This window comes from Tachysurus vachellii, chromosome 14 (genome assembly GCF_030014155.1).
Source record: "Tachysurus vachellii isolate PV-2020 chromosome 14, HZAU_Pvac_v1, whole genome shotgun sequence".
In the NCBI taxonomy this organism is placed as follows: Eukaryota; Metazoa; Chordata; class Actinopteri; order Siluriformes; family Bagridae; genus Tachysurus; species Tachysurus vachellii.
Window position 1 is genome coordinate 9,243,801 of NC_083473.1, and position 13,162 is coordinate 9,256,962.

The 13,162-nt window shown below is 40.0% G+C and overlaps 1 protein-coding gene across 3 annotated transcripts; it reads left to right on the forward strand.

Annotated features, from left to right (window-relative positions):
* Window positions 1-807: 807 nt before the first annotated feature.
* On the forward strand, window positions 808-12,758 carry etf1a (eukaryotic translation termination factor 1a). Of its 3 annotated transcripts, XM_060887230.1 has the most exons (12): window positions 1,397-1,510; window positions 2,837-2,960; window positions 4,359-4,428; window positions 4,756-4,931; window positions 5,063-5,202; window positions 6,264-6,402; window positions 6,607-6,797; window positions 8,889-9,018; window positions 9,101-9,274; window positions 10,093-10,157; window positions 10,391-10,538; window positions 11,280-12,758. In XM_060887230.1, exons 4-12 carry the CDS (start codon window positions 4,769-4,771, stop codon window positions 11,360-11,362), a joined length of 1,233 nt encoding a protein of 410 aa, XP_060743213.1. In that variant the 5' UTR covers window positions 1,397-1,510; window positions 2,837-2,960; window positions 4,359-4,428; window positions 4,756-4,768; the 3' UTR covers window positions 11,363-12,758. The 3 variants fall into 3 exon arrangements, with proteins under 3 accessions (XP_060743211.1, XP_060743213.1, XP_060743212.1); XM_060887228.1 differs by lacking the exons at window positions 2,837-2,960; window positions 4,359-4,428 and adding an exon at window positions 808-970; XM_060887229.1 differs by lacking the exon at window positions 2,837-2,960.
* The last annotated feature ends 404 nt before the right edge of the window (window positions 12,759-13,162 follow it).

Genomic DNA, 13,162 nt, shown 5'->3' on the forward strand with positions numbered 1-13,162 from the left:
GTTACTGAACGTGCAGAAGGTTTCGGTTGGCGCACACACACGTCTTCACAAAAACTTATGTAAGATGTCACGGTGTCAGTCAGTTCGTCCAGGCTGTCAGTTCCAGCCTCAAAGATACTCCAATCAGTGCAGTCAATTCAGTCTTGTAGCTCCTGCTTTGCCTCACTGGTCTATCTCTTCAACGGTTTTCACTACAGGCTTAGAAGCTTTTGCGAATTCTGTAGCAATGATCCAGTGTGCAAGTTCATGTGTTAGTTTTGCTCTGTTAAAATATCCAAGGATGATAAAAAAAAAAAGAATCCGGATTTTTCACTCCAAGCCGGACATTTGGTTTGCCAGGTTTTTGCAGTGCATCACTATTTACACCCTCCCTATTTACACCCTCACTATTTACACCCTCCCTATTTACACCCTATTTAAACTGAAATAATGAACACACCTCAGGCGTCCTCACACACCAGTGCCTGAAAGAACAAAACCCTACAGCCAAGATCAAATATTTTAATGCATATATATATATACATATATATGTAATGGCATATGCAATGATGGTATAATAAAGGAATAAAAGCAAAAAATCATTACAGTAACTGACAGACTTTTAAACCAATCCCGTTTTGCTAACTCAGAGGTTCCCAGTGGAGGGACTGATACACAATGAGTCTCTAAACGGTGCATAGTGCGCTAGATAGGGTGTAATAAACAGCTTATTTAGTGCGCCTATGTAGGGAGGACAGAGGCGTTTGAGACTCAGCTATGGTTTGTGCGCGAGTAACCAGGAAGTAGAAGAGAGTAGAGTTTAATCCCCTCCTACCTACATGTGAGTCGCCTTTTGCACCACGCGCCGTCGGTGAGGAGAGACGGAACCGGCGGGGAGAGGCGACGTCACCCAGCTAGCTAACAACCGAACACCCGACGAGCTGAGAAAAGAGCACAGGAAAGAAAGAAGAGACGGCGGAGTCTGAATCAGGTACAGGGGGTTATTTAAAGGTGCGAGTGTAAAAAAGCGGAACGTGTTTCGTGTTTCTAAGGGCAACGAGATCAAGTCGTGGATTTGGGTGGGAAGAAAACAGAGGCCTAGATTTACAGCGCACTTCCCCGAGAAACGGCGTTTAAACGGTGTTTATACGGTGCGAGTCTGGTCCTTTGTGTCTGTTCGTGGTTCCTGTACATGGAACAATAACGAAGGTGAAAGAGTTTGTGTTTTATAAAGCTTTGTGCTGCGTCAGGTGAGTTTCATCAAGTAGCGTTAGCTTTACGATGCTTAAAAAACACCACAGTCGTTTAAAACACTGCAGGGAAAAACATCGCTTGTTTCTGTTTGTGCGGTTAAACAGTGTAACAGTAAACACGTTGTAAGATTTAGCACCGCGTCCTGTTTTCTCCTATTTTTCAGGTGCCGAAGCGATTCGACAGCAGGGAAGATGGCGGACGATCCGAGCGCAGCCGACAGAAACGTGGAAATCTGGAAAATTAAGAAGCTCATCAAGAGTTTGGAGGCTGCGAGGGGGTATGTGAACGTGTTCTGTTAGGAACTCTGGCGTCTCAGTCTAAATCTGTGGGGTTTTTCGATGTTACGAGCCTTCGCTTGGTGATTAGCTGGACTACTGATTCGCTAACTAGCATGCTACATGTTAGCCGGGGCCTTGGGAGGAGTTAGCGTTAGCGGAACCGGCAAAATGAGGAGCATGTAGGGAAGTGAATGAGCTCATGTGGATTGTTTAAGCTTGTAAATGTGGTATATTAGCTTTACTACATCTAATCTGTTGGAACATTTAGCGGTCCATGTGACCTGAAGTTAAGTACGCGTCAGTGCGGAGAAACTAGCATATGGCTAACTGAACACTGTGGCTGATTGGATTTAATAAGCGTTACATGACAGGCTGTGGTTTCGTTTAGCTGTCATTAACACGTCATTGTGTACATTAATGATTCGTGTTTACCACGGCTTGGACTTTGTTTTAAAGTCGTGACGGTTTGTGTAACGCTAACGAACTGGATGTAGCCGGTATGAGCTACCAACGGTCTCTCAGAATGGCCCACGCGCACCAAACTGACTACATAAACATAAGCGCGAGCCCTCGTTTACACAAACTGCCCTAATCGCGTGATCTGTAATGCCCTTGTTTTTTACCCAGTGGTTACCGTTAGTTTAACGTTTTTGTCCTGTGTCTGTGTGTGTGTTTGGGTGTAATGTGTGCTGGTGGGATAATGGTGGCACTGAGCAGTCTGTGTTTAAATAAGCCATGTGGAAAAGCTGTATGCTTCACTGCCTTGCACACATTCTTTTTGTCAGGTAACTATGGGCTAAGAAAACACTTCAGTCCTTCATTCAAGGACAGCTTGTGTGTGTAAAGGTGGGGGTTTCCCCTATGACTGTCTAACATGGGGTAGTGGGTTTTGTTTTGAAGTCCTGCCTTGAAAAAAAAAAAAAAAACTGGTCTGTCATGCAGGAAAAGTACTGCACATGGGAGAGGATCAGTGTTTTTCTTTAGAACTGAGTATGTTTATATTGGCATTGAGTTGATTGCTGGTCTCTCTAAAGTTAACGAACCCGGCATTCTGTTCCTTAGTAAAAATGACAAGGTCCCGTCTCAGAGTTTCTTGTGTGAATATTGTGGGTTTTGCTGCTTGTGCATGTTCCTAAATTAACACACTCCAGTCGCTTTACATACTTTTCTGCTTCGCTCGGGAATATCAGCCGTGTTTACACCATCAAAAACTACTGTTGTGGTATTTAGCTTTACTATGTTGCTTAATGTCTTATGTTGGTAATTTACTGTATTTGTCATACATTTGTATTATGTGTATTCTTGTTCGATATATTGCTATTCAGTGTGGGACCGATTGCAGAGGAACAAACATTACACCTGTCTGTCTGTGATGAGAAGGATGACCGTAAAGTTTACTGACATTTCTAGAAAGAGTTGAGCCGCTGTCTAAATGTCAATGCCATTATGGTAAATTGTTCAGATTTACATTTATTTTTTAAGCATAAAGGAGACTTCTGCCCTAAATGACATTTTAAATGAAAAATATTTTTTGTGTGTTTAGAGATTTTGGTTGTAATTTGTTGGTTGTTGCTGTATTTATTATTCCCCTGAGAACTTTTTCGTTGTAGGAAAAACAGGAAGTCGAGGAAGGGAAACAACTAGTGTCTTGAAGTCCTGAAGATTTTAGACATAAGGTATAACAGTTAGGGTTCACTGTTAGTTTCCATGCACTTCACCTGGTCAGACTACAAGACAGCATTTATACAACTGAGCATTGGTGGGTTAAGGGTCTTTCCCAAGGACCCTGGAGTTGAGGTTTGGTGGTGCTGGGATTTGAATTTGTGACCTTCTGACCAGAGGTCTGCTAGGAAGTTGAATGGAAAACTCTTAACCAAAGGGAATAATAAGTCATCATGTTTAAACTAAACAAAAGTATAGCTTTGATTTTTATAGCAAAATCTTTACTAGAAAGCATTAAGGACCACATGTTAATTCTAAAGATTATTATGCAAGTTGAGCATGGGGATTTTCCCTTTAACCCAAATTCTGGTTCTGATAAATACTGTGCATAGCCCAAAGAAAGCTTCCTTTGTCACTTGAATCTGTCATTATCAGTTTTTCATGGCATTTATAAAACCTCATTTATATTGAATCTCAAAATATGGTCATGAAAATAGATTTTGCTTGGGCTGGGTTTGATAATGTAGTTCTTGTCTGTATATTTTACATTTTCTGCATTATATTCGTTGTTCAAGCCACCCGATTGTTTCTTACTATTGGTCGTTTGTTTCAGATTAAGGAAAATAAACAGAAAATGTGGTCATTTTAATTTCACCTTCCCCATTAGGAAAGAGCTAGGACGTGTATTATGAGTACATGTGGTATTAACCAACTCACGTGGTGTGAAACATCATCTTGTTCTGCCCTGGTTCATAGCACTCTGAAGGCAAATGAGCAACAGGTGGGGAGTTGAATTGTACGTCATTGTAAACAGTGCAGGCATTTTGTGAATGAATGTTCAAATGTTGTGTGGTGCTGCCGACTGTGCCATCGGTTTTATGATGTACTCTTGTGTTTAAATGCGTGCGATTGATTTTCTTCTGTTTGGTGTGTGCTATTTTTTGCTTCCTATCAGAGATTTATCAATCACCCATGGTTTAGATGTGTTGTCCACAGCTCTGTCGTCTCGCTTCACTGAAATATCTGCCTTATCAGGCTCCTTCAGACACACGGTCAGTTTGGTATTGCTTGTGTATATCTGCCACCTGATCACAAAGCATTGCGACGTGCTTCATAGATGTGCCCTCATTCTAAAACATTTAATGGAAATGATGCGATTAGTAATAATACTGTTTGTGTGTTTAGGTTTCTAGTAAAGAGATGGTCTTTGCTTGTTATGGCTACACAGGCTACAATGTGACTTGAACCATTCAAGGTTGTTTTCCCTTCATTTAAAATGTACAAATGAGACATACGCATATATGTTTTAAAAAATGAAGATATTCACTGTGAAAAAAATATGAATCTTTTCTTCAGGACCTTAGTTCAACACACAATATATTAGCATGTTACATAGGACTATATAAAATGGAGAAAAATGTTTAACACACTAGCAGTTTATAATCACTGAACAATATTTGATAGATTATATGGCATTACACAATTACTTAGGGTGTCTGTGTTGACTGAGTCTCTCTCTCTCTCTCTCTCTCTCTCTCTCTCTCTCTCTCTCTCTCTCTCACTTACTCACTTTGTTTCTCAGTAATGGGACCAGTATGATTTCACTGATCATCCCTCCTAAAGATCAGATCTCCAGAGTGGCCAAGATGCTGGCTGACGAGTTTGGCACAGCTTCCAACATCAAGAGCAGAGTCAACAGACTGTCTGTGCTTGGAGCCATCACCTCTGTACAACAGAGACTCAAGCTCTACAACAAAGGTGTGTGTTTCATTTTAACTTATGACCACTCTCACTTCTTGTTTAAAGAAGCTTGACCAACCAGGGTTTAATTTGTGTTATTGTTGGCATTGCTTTCCAGTGCAGGTTTTTTTAATTTATGTATTTCGCAGTGCCCCCAAATGGTCTGGTAGTTTACTGTGGCACCATAGTGACTGAAGAAGGCAAAGAGAAGAAAGTCAACATTGACTTTGAGCCTTTCAAACCCATCAATACCTCGCTTTATCTCTGTGACAACAAATTTCACACTGAGGTAGGTAATGCACTCGTGTGAGTTTCTACTTAATGACAGCGTTCACGTGTAAAAGCGGGTGAGATAATCCGTGATAATCCAAAACTGCTTGCACATGTAAACCGCATGAATACGATAAGCAAATGATGATACGCTCAGCAGTACAGTGCTTTGTGTGACCCGTTGTTGCTTGTGTTATTAATGTGATGTTAACTTTGAGATGATCTGTAATTTGCAGTAAATGCCAACATTGTAGTGAATAATTACTGAATAATCAGATTACTTCTGTTGTATAGAACAGCAGACGTAAATTAAAACTGTACGAGAGAAAATGAAGCTTCAGTATGAAGAGGAATTTGTTACCTTTGTATTTGGTGGTATCTAAAGTCAGCAGTGTCACATAAGATTTGTTCTGCTTTATTGTTCAAACAGACTGTTGAGACATCTAGTACTGACCACCCACACATCTATATCCACCCACATTAAGAAAAAGCTAAACTGTAAAACTAAATATTTTCTCCCCCACAAAAACTGGTAAACTGTTATCTCAGTGCTGCTCATGCTGTTATCTACATTATCTGTTTATAAACACTTGTACTGATGTTCACCCGAACAGTTCAACGCCTTTAGTGGGAATTCATGCAGCTTTGTCCATGGTAGAAACAACTGAATAGATGAATTCAGTTTATTCTAAAGCAGTTAGGTGAGAAAAAGAAACAAAACCAAGGCTTTCTGTGGGGGAGAAAAAAAATCTCTCTTCATATCAATGGTATGTGTGGGTTTTTATCTGCTGTAGAAAAATAAATAGTAAAAAAAAGTGCATAAAAATTTCAATTGGAATTTAAAAACCCCTGACGGTGAAACCAGACACATTTCATAACTAACAAACAGTAAATGAGGGCTGCTTGGTAGCAGGGTAACAACATCTCAATTGATTAAAAATGTTAAATATGAGACTGTCTGGTTCGTATTGAAGTTCACTAGCCATGGGCAGGTTTATTTCAATACCCTTATATATACCCACTTTTTTGTACTATTTACCTTTTAAGTTTGACAAACTATTTCTCACTCTCCATTTGCAGGCTCTGACAGCGTTGTTGTCTGATGACAGCAAGTTTGGCTTCATCGTGATCGATGGTAGCGGTGCACTATTCGGGACCTTACAGGGCAACACTAGAGAAGTGCTTCACAAATTTACAGTGGATCTACCCAAAAAACACGGTACACAACACGCACTCTATATATACACACACCTTTATCCAGTAGCTCTAAATGGTAATTAGCTTGAAGAGTGTCCTCTTACTACAGTGTCACTTTCCCCTGCCCTTTGTTAGAACCTGTGTACTTACCTTGATCAGAAATTCCTTGTGGTGCAGGAGAGTAATGCTGGTTCTCTCTCTCTCGCTCTCTCTCTGTGTCTGGCAGGTCGTGGAGGACAGTCTGCGCTGCGTTTTGCACGATTGAGAATGGAGAAGAGACATAACTACGTGCGCAAGGTGGCCGAGACGGCGGTGCAACTGTTTGTGTCCAACGATAAAGTCAACGTAGCAGGCTTGGTGCTGGCTGGTTCAGCAGACTTCAAGACCGAACTCAGCCAGTCCGACATGTTTGACCCGGTACGAGTGAACTCATTTTTTGGTTAATCGCAGTATAATTCAGATTCATAATATAATATAAACTTCTGGCACCAGAAAAGTGTAAATATACACTGGTCCTACATCATCTTTCAGCTGTTTGTGCTTTTTGTAATTGCAGTTCAAGACTGATCTCAAGAGAGTCCAATGGCTCTTCAGGCTTACATGATTGTAGTATAAAAAGATATTTCACCCCTTTTGTATTTGAAAGGCTTCCAAGGCTGTTTGTCAGCCGGCACATCGTTTGTAATCCAAAAACCTTTTCCCTTATTGAACCTGAACAACCCAGTTGCTTTTGGTTGAATAATAATTAGATGTCAATCTGCACAAGTTCAGTTCTTAACTGTTTGCGGTTATTCTTGGTTTGATTTATATATATATATATAGGAAAGCACACAGTTCTGAAGCGAATATATATTTTATACATGGCGTTCTTATGAAATATTTTAGCTTTTTAAACTGGCCTTAGTTCCACTTCTTAGTGTTTTTTATGTATTTTTTTTTTTTCTCCTCCCCAAAACTCCCCAGTATTCACACTCGTACTACCAGTTCAGAGAGGGTAAAACTGATAGAATGGTTATTTTACTTGCTTGAGTATAACCTATATTGTGCCTTTGTAACAAATCACTATCATGACATTCCCGATATGTCTGCAGTTTATGTCGGCCTAAAGCCTCTCTGTACATTAGTTTTCACTTATCAGGAACCTTATGAAGAGGTTGCAGCTTTGATCTCATTCGTTTGCTGGATGTAATCAAACAGCAGGAAGAGACATCCTGTTCTAAATATCACTGCTCCCAGAGACATGGCCTGTGATTCTGTACTCTATCAGATCAAATATACAATAAATCATTTGTTCTTTGTGATGTATCATCCAGGAAGACCTTTTCTTAAACATCCTCACAGTGCTGTTTGTCTTGATGGACTCTCCTGTAATCTGTCCTTTAATGCCTTGTAGTTTTTTTTTTACCTCTAACTCTCCATTAAAAGGCCTAGTGCATGTGCAGTGATGTTCATTACTTAGCTATGCCAAGTCCAGGCGTAACTCCCAAACGTAAATACTACCAGTTCAGAGATGTGTAAAAATGGAAGAATGGTTATTTTACTTGCTTGAGTATAACCTATATTGTGCCTTTGTAACAAATCACTATCATGACATTTCCGATATTATGTCTGCAGTTTAGGTCGGCTTAAAGCTGCTCTGTGTATTACTCTGTTTCCACTTACGGGAACCTACTAATACTGTTTTTTGTTTGTTTTCTAACCTTTGGTTTTATTCACATAATATCTCTGTTGTCGAGCACATGGGTCTGTTGTAAAGCCTATCCACTGTGCCTTTGGGAATGTTTAAAAGAGAGGGGAAAAGTTCTTGACGTGCCCAGAGATAACTGCAGTATAACAGCTGTTCCTGTTCCCATGCAGCTTTAATCTCGACATTCTGCACTGAACCCTACCCAAATGCTGGAGCTCCCACACCATCTGTTCTGCTCTTTTAGTTACTTTCATTTCAGTCCTGGGTATTTTGTATATTTATTTGCTTTTGTTGTTAGTCGCAGATTCTCCGATTTTCTAGCAATGTTCAATGTCATGTTAAAGAGCATTCCTCACAGCAGAAGTAGTGGAGACCTCCAAGACATACACAGCAGTTGTACTGAGTTATTACAGCTTCTCTAGTTAGCGATCTGTGAGTTGTCAAGAACAGTGGTGACGGCAGGGTATTAGCGTGAAAGTTGAAGCCTCAGAACCCGATCTGTTTGAGCAGATAAAAGGCTCTCACCAGGTAGTCGGATGACATACTGTTTTGAAGACCCATTAACCAAAATGAAAATGTTCAATAAATAATTGAAATCAAAAATGTCAACTTGGCTTTTGTTGATAAGTCTTTGTTATTAAATAAAAAGCAAGTGCTAATGAGAAATGTAGAGACGCACTCACAATTCCTTTAACAAGAATAAGGAGGAAAGAAGTGGCTTGGTTGCTGCTCTTAGTTTCAACCTTGATTGTATGCAAAGGTTAAGCTTTGCAGTGACGCATCAGAACGTCACTGATTTGTGTGCTTTTGTTCGATTGCAGAGGTTACAGGCTAAGGTGCTGAAGCTGGTGGACATCTCTTACGGAGGAGAGAATGGTTTCAACCAGGCCATCGAGCTTTCGGCCGAGGTCCTTTCCAACGTCAAATTCATCCAGGAGAAGAAACTAATAGGTGCATACTGTGTTTTTTGTATTGATATATAAATCAAGTGATTTTATTGAGCCCCTTTTTGAGCGCTGCCTCTGTTCCTCAGGTCGCTATTTTGACGAGATCAGCCAGGACACGGGGAAATACTGTTTTGGTGTGGAGGACACGCTGAAGGCCCTGGAGATGGGTGCTGTGGAGATCCTAATTGTTTACGAGAACCTGGACACCATGAGATACATCCTACGAGTACATGGGGCTGAGGGCAACGGAGCAGAAAACGGTACACATGCACCCCTACACCATGCTCAACCTGTGGGTACATCAAATAGAAAACACCAGAGGCATACACACAAACACCAGTGTCCCCACACACACTATTTTCACTACATAGCCCTGTACTGATTACATGTTCATGGTATGAGCATACACAAGCATGGCTACACACTGACCTGTATAACATGTTTACAGTGAGAACAAAGAAGTCAAGGGCAGTGGATCAAGCTTGTTAGTAGTATCGGCCAGCTTGTGTGTCTGTCTGTCTGTGTTGCGTTCTGCTTGTTCCCGACCCTTATTTATTTAACTATTCGTCTTGAACAGGATAAGAGATTTTCTTACTTTAGGTCTGTGCTGGTAAACTCTTGAATGAGCTGAGCTAGCTAAATCAACTGGGAGGGTGTTTGTGTTGAGGGTGAAGTTAAATGGTTCAACACTCCTGGATGGCTGATATTCTATTTGGGTCAAATTTGTTGTAGTTCACATTTGTATATTTGCTTTTACCGCATTTGGCAGTCACCCTTATCCAGGGTGACTTGCATTTAGCTCAGTTATACAAGTGAGCAAATGAGGCTTAAGCGCCTTGCTCAAGATCTTAGCAGGGGCAGCTTGGTGGACCTGGGATTTAAACTCTCAGCCTTCTGACGAGTAATCCAACACATTAACCACTTATTTATTAACCACTTATTTTATTTATTTATTTAGTTTTTTTTGAAAAAGTAGAGGAACAGCACTTTTTTCAGTTTATTTTATTACTTAGGACTGTTTGAATGTTCACACTTTAAATATGAAAAGCTGAATAATTTTCCGTCTGATTTGTTTCAGATGAAAAGACCATTTATTTGACGCCTGAGCAAGAGAAGGACAAGTCCCACTTCACAGACAAGGAGGTGTGTCTCTCCACATTGAGCATTTATTCATGAGTCGAACAGTTCCATTCAAAAGGTCATGTTAACATATTGAGTCTTGCACCTGTTTGCTATTCCTCACACTTATTTGCTGGGCATATATACAAACAGTGCCCTTTTAAAGGCCTATATTTTGAACTACTTTTTGTTTATAGTGCTTGGATTTTTTTTTTTTCTCCCCATGTAACTTGTTTGTTAATTTGTGCCTTCGTCAGACGGGGCAGGAGCACGAGCTGATCGAATGTATGCCACTGCTGGAGTGGTTTGCTAATAACTACAAGAAGTTTGGTGCCACGCTGGAGATCGTCACAGACAAAAGTCAAGAGGGTTCGCAGTTTGTGAAGGGATTTGGAGGAATTGGAGGTGGGTACATGGGCATGCACATTTAGGCTGTTCTTGCAATATTAATTGTATTTTCAGTTCTTTGCCACCTGTGGCAGGTTCTTGATGAAGGTCCTAACAGTAACTCTTTGAAAGTGTTGGGTTCTGAAGGTTGCAAATTTATGGTTAGAAAATTAGCCTCATCTGATGAGTAGGAATGTGCAAAGTTATTCAAATATCTGGTGAATCATTGGAGCTACCAGTATTTGAATTGTGTGATCATTGTTGAGGTACATGATGTCCTCAATAACCAAATATCGGTTTGGATGTTTAAATAAGGCAGAACGCATTTCTCTGTTGTTTAGACTGATTCATCAAGTTATTTTGGTTAACACTCTGCTGTTATGATGTTTGCTTTCTTTTTGGGTTCCAGAGAAAGCAAAGCATATGAACTACACTGAACTGAATGCATTTAGAACTTTTATTAATCCTGAGCAATTGAAAAGTACAACGACTAAATGCAAGCTCGCTCTGTCGCTCTCGCCCTCTGTCGCTCTCGCCCTCTGTCGCTCTCGCCCTCTGTCGCTCTCGCCCTCTGTCGCTCTCGCCCTCTGTCGCTCTCGCCCTCTGTCGCTCTCGCCCTCTCTCTGACCTGTAGTTTCTTATACACTCACAAACACTGAGTCTACTGAGATTAAGTTCCCCTTCTTAAATAATAAACTAATGCATGTATTGTATGTTATTATTTAAATAGTCATTTTACTCTTTCTCTCTCTTACTCAGGTATCTTGCGGTACAGAGTGGATTTCCAGGGAATGGAATACCAGGGAGAAGATGATGAGTTTTTCGATTTGGATGACTACTAGGTAGTCTGAGACTGAAATGAGAAGCGAAATGAAAAAAGAATGATATGGAGAGAAGAAATCTAGAAAGAAATATCTTTCTTTTGCAGCAAGTGAGTGTGTGGACCCTAATTAACCACAAACACACATAAAACACACAAACAGGCAGTTTCCGAAGCTGGAGAGGAATTAACTGTCTGTCAATCAAAATGAAGGACAGCGCCCTTCACGAATAACAAATCTGCTCCTGCCTTAGAGGGCTCTGATTGGATAAGACTTTGCCTCATTTTTGTTTATTCTTTCCCTTTGAATTCAAGAAGTGACAGCACGTGCCCATGGTGTAACTCCGCTCAGCCCAACAAAGAACCATCTCTGGACTCACTCCTCTTATAAAGAAATATATATTTTTCTTTATGTCCTTAAATTTTTTTTTTTTCTTCTTTCCCAGACCATTCTTGCCTCAGTGGGTCCTTTTCGCATTTCCCTTTTTTTTTTTAACTGGCAATTGCTGCTGCTGTGTTTTATGACAGTGTGGGATTTTTTTTTTTTACCTGGGTTTCTGTAGCGAGGGGGGGGATGGGGCGGGCCAAAAAGTATTAAATTTGAACTCTTTAAAATTCAATATCCTTACATGTGACTGGGTTTGTTTTTGTTTTTGTTTGTTTTGTTTTTTTCCCTCCCTGGAAAGAAAAGGATGATGGCAGTGGTTATCAAGATATAAAACACTTTGTCAATCTTTGTAAGGCTTTTACAGTGCTTTTCATTCTTTATTTTTTCTTAGACATGATGAAGAAATTGTTTGCTTTGTGACTCCTTTGTGCTCAAGACATGACGAAAGGCAGCTGTGCTCTGGAATCACTCGCCTTGATTAAGAGCCTGAAAATGAGCATTGAACACTTTAATGAGTGGAAAGAGTTCAGGGTTCGTTTTTGTTTCGGACCAGATTGTGTATTACCCTGGAGTTGTATTTAGCCAAAGCTGATATTGCCAATGACCAATAATTACATACAGGGCTTTTCTTGTCCAAACTTAATAAAATAAACAAAATCCCTCTGAAGCAATTAGTGGCATTCAGTAGGGTTTTCCATAACACATACATGTGGTCAATGGTAAGCAAGCTGAACTTGCTAAAAAAAAAAAAAAATCCAACACAAAACCCTGTACTGTACAGCTGAATTGCGTGAAACACAAATCCCAAACTCACTTATCAGGATGTCATTCATGATAATTTGACATTTCAACAAAATGTCATGATTGTTGTCCATATTAGTTATACTACGCAAGGGTCAAATTTCTAAGAACCATTTTGTTACAGACTGTTCCCCCCCCACACACACATCATTTACACGCTATTTAGCAACTCATGTCTGTCCTGAAGCTGCTCATGAATGAAAAATGAAGCGCACTATGTTTCCATCTAGCTTGTTTGTCTTTATTTAAAATGGGCCCTTGTGTTTCAAGTGTGTAAATGTGTCGGAGTGGAAAGGATTTGCAATCTGCTGTAAACTGAATAATTGTCATGATTACAGTCTTGATTGATTTTTGAGCACTTGACCATTTTTCCTACACGCTGTTCAAAACTGGCTTTTCACGCCGCCATGTCTGCTTCTTATAGTGGAACGAACGAAATTTGATTAAGCAACCTCCAGATTATTCAGTTTGGGTGTACAAATAAGTTATTTGGGCTGGCTAGAGATTTTTCATAGTATGGATGTTTAAAGTAAATTCAAAGTATGCAATGTATATTTGATTAATGAAAAAAGTTTGAGTCTGTAGACTTGACATTAAGGCTTTAATTTCAAAGCAACATCATTTTGGTCAATG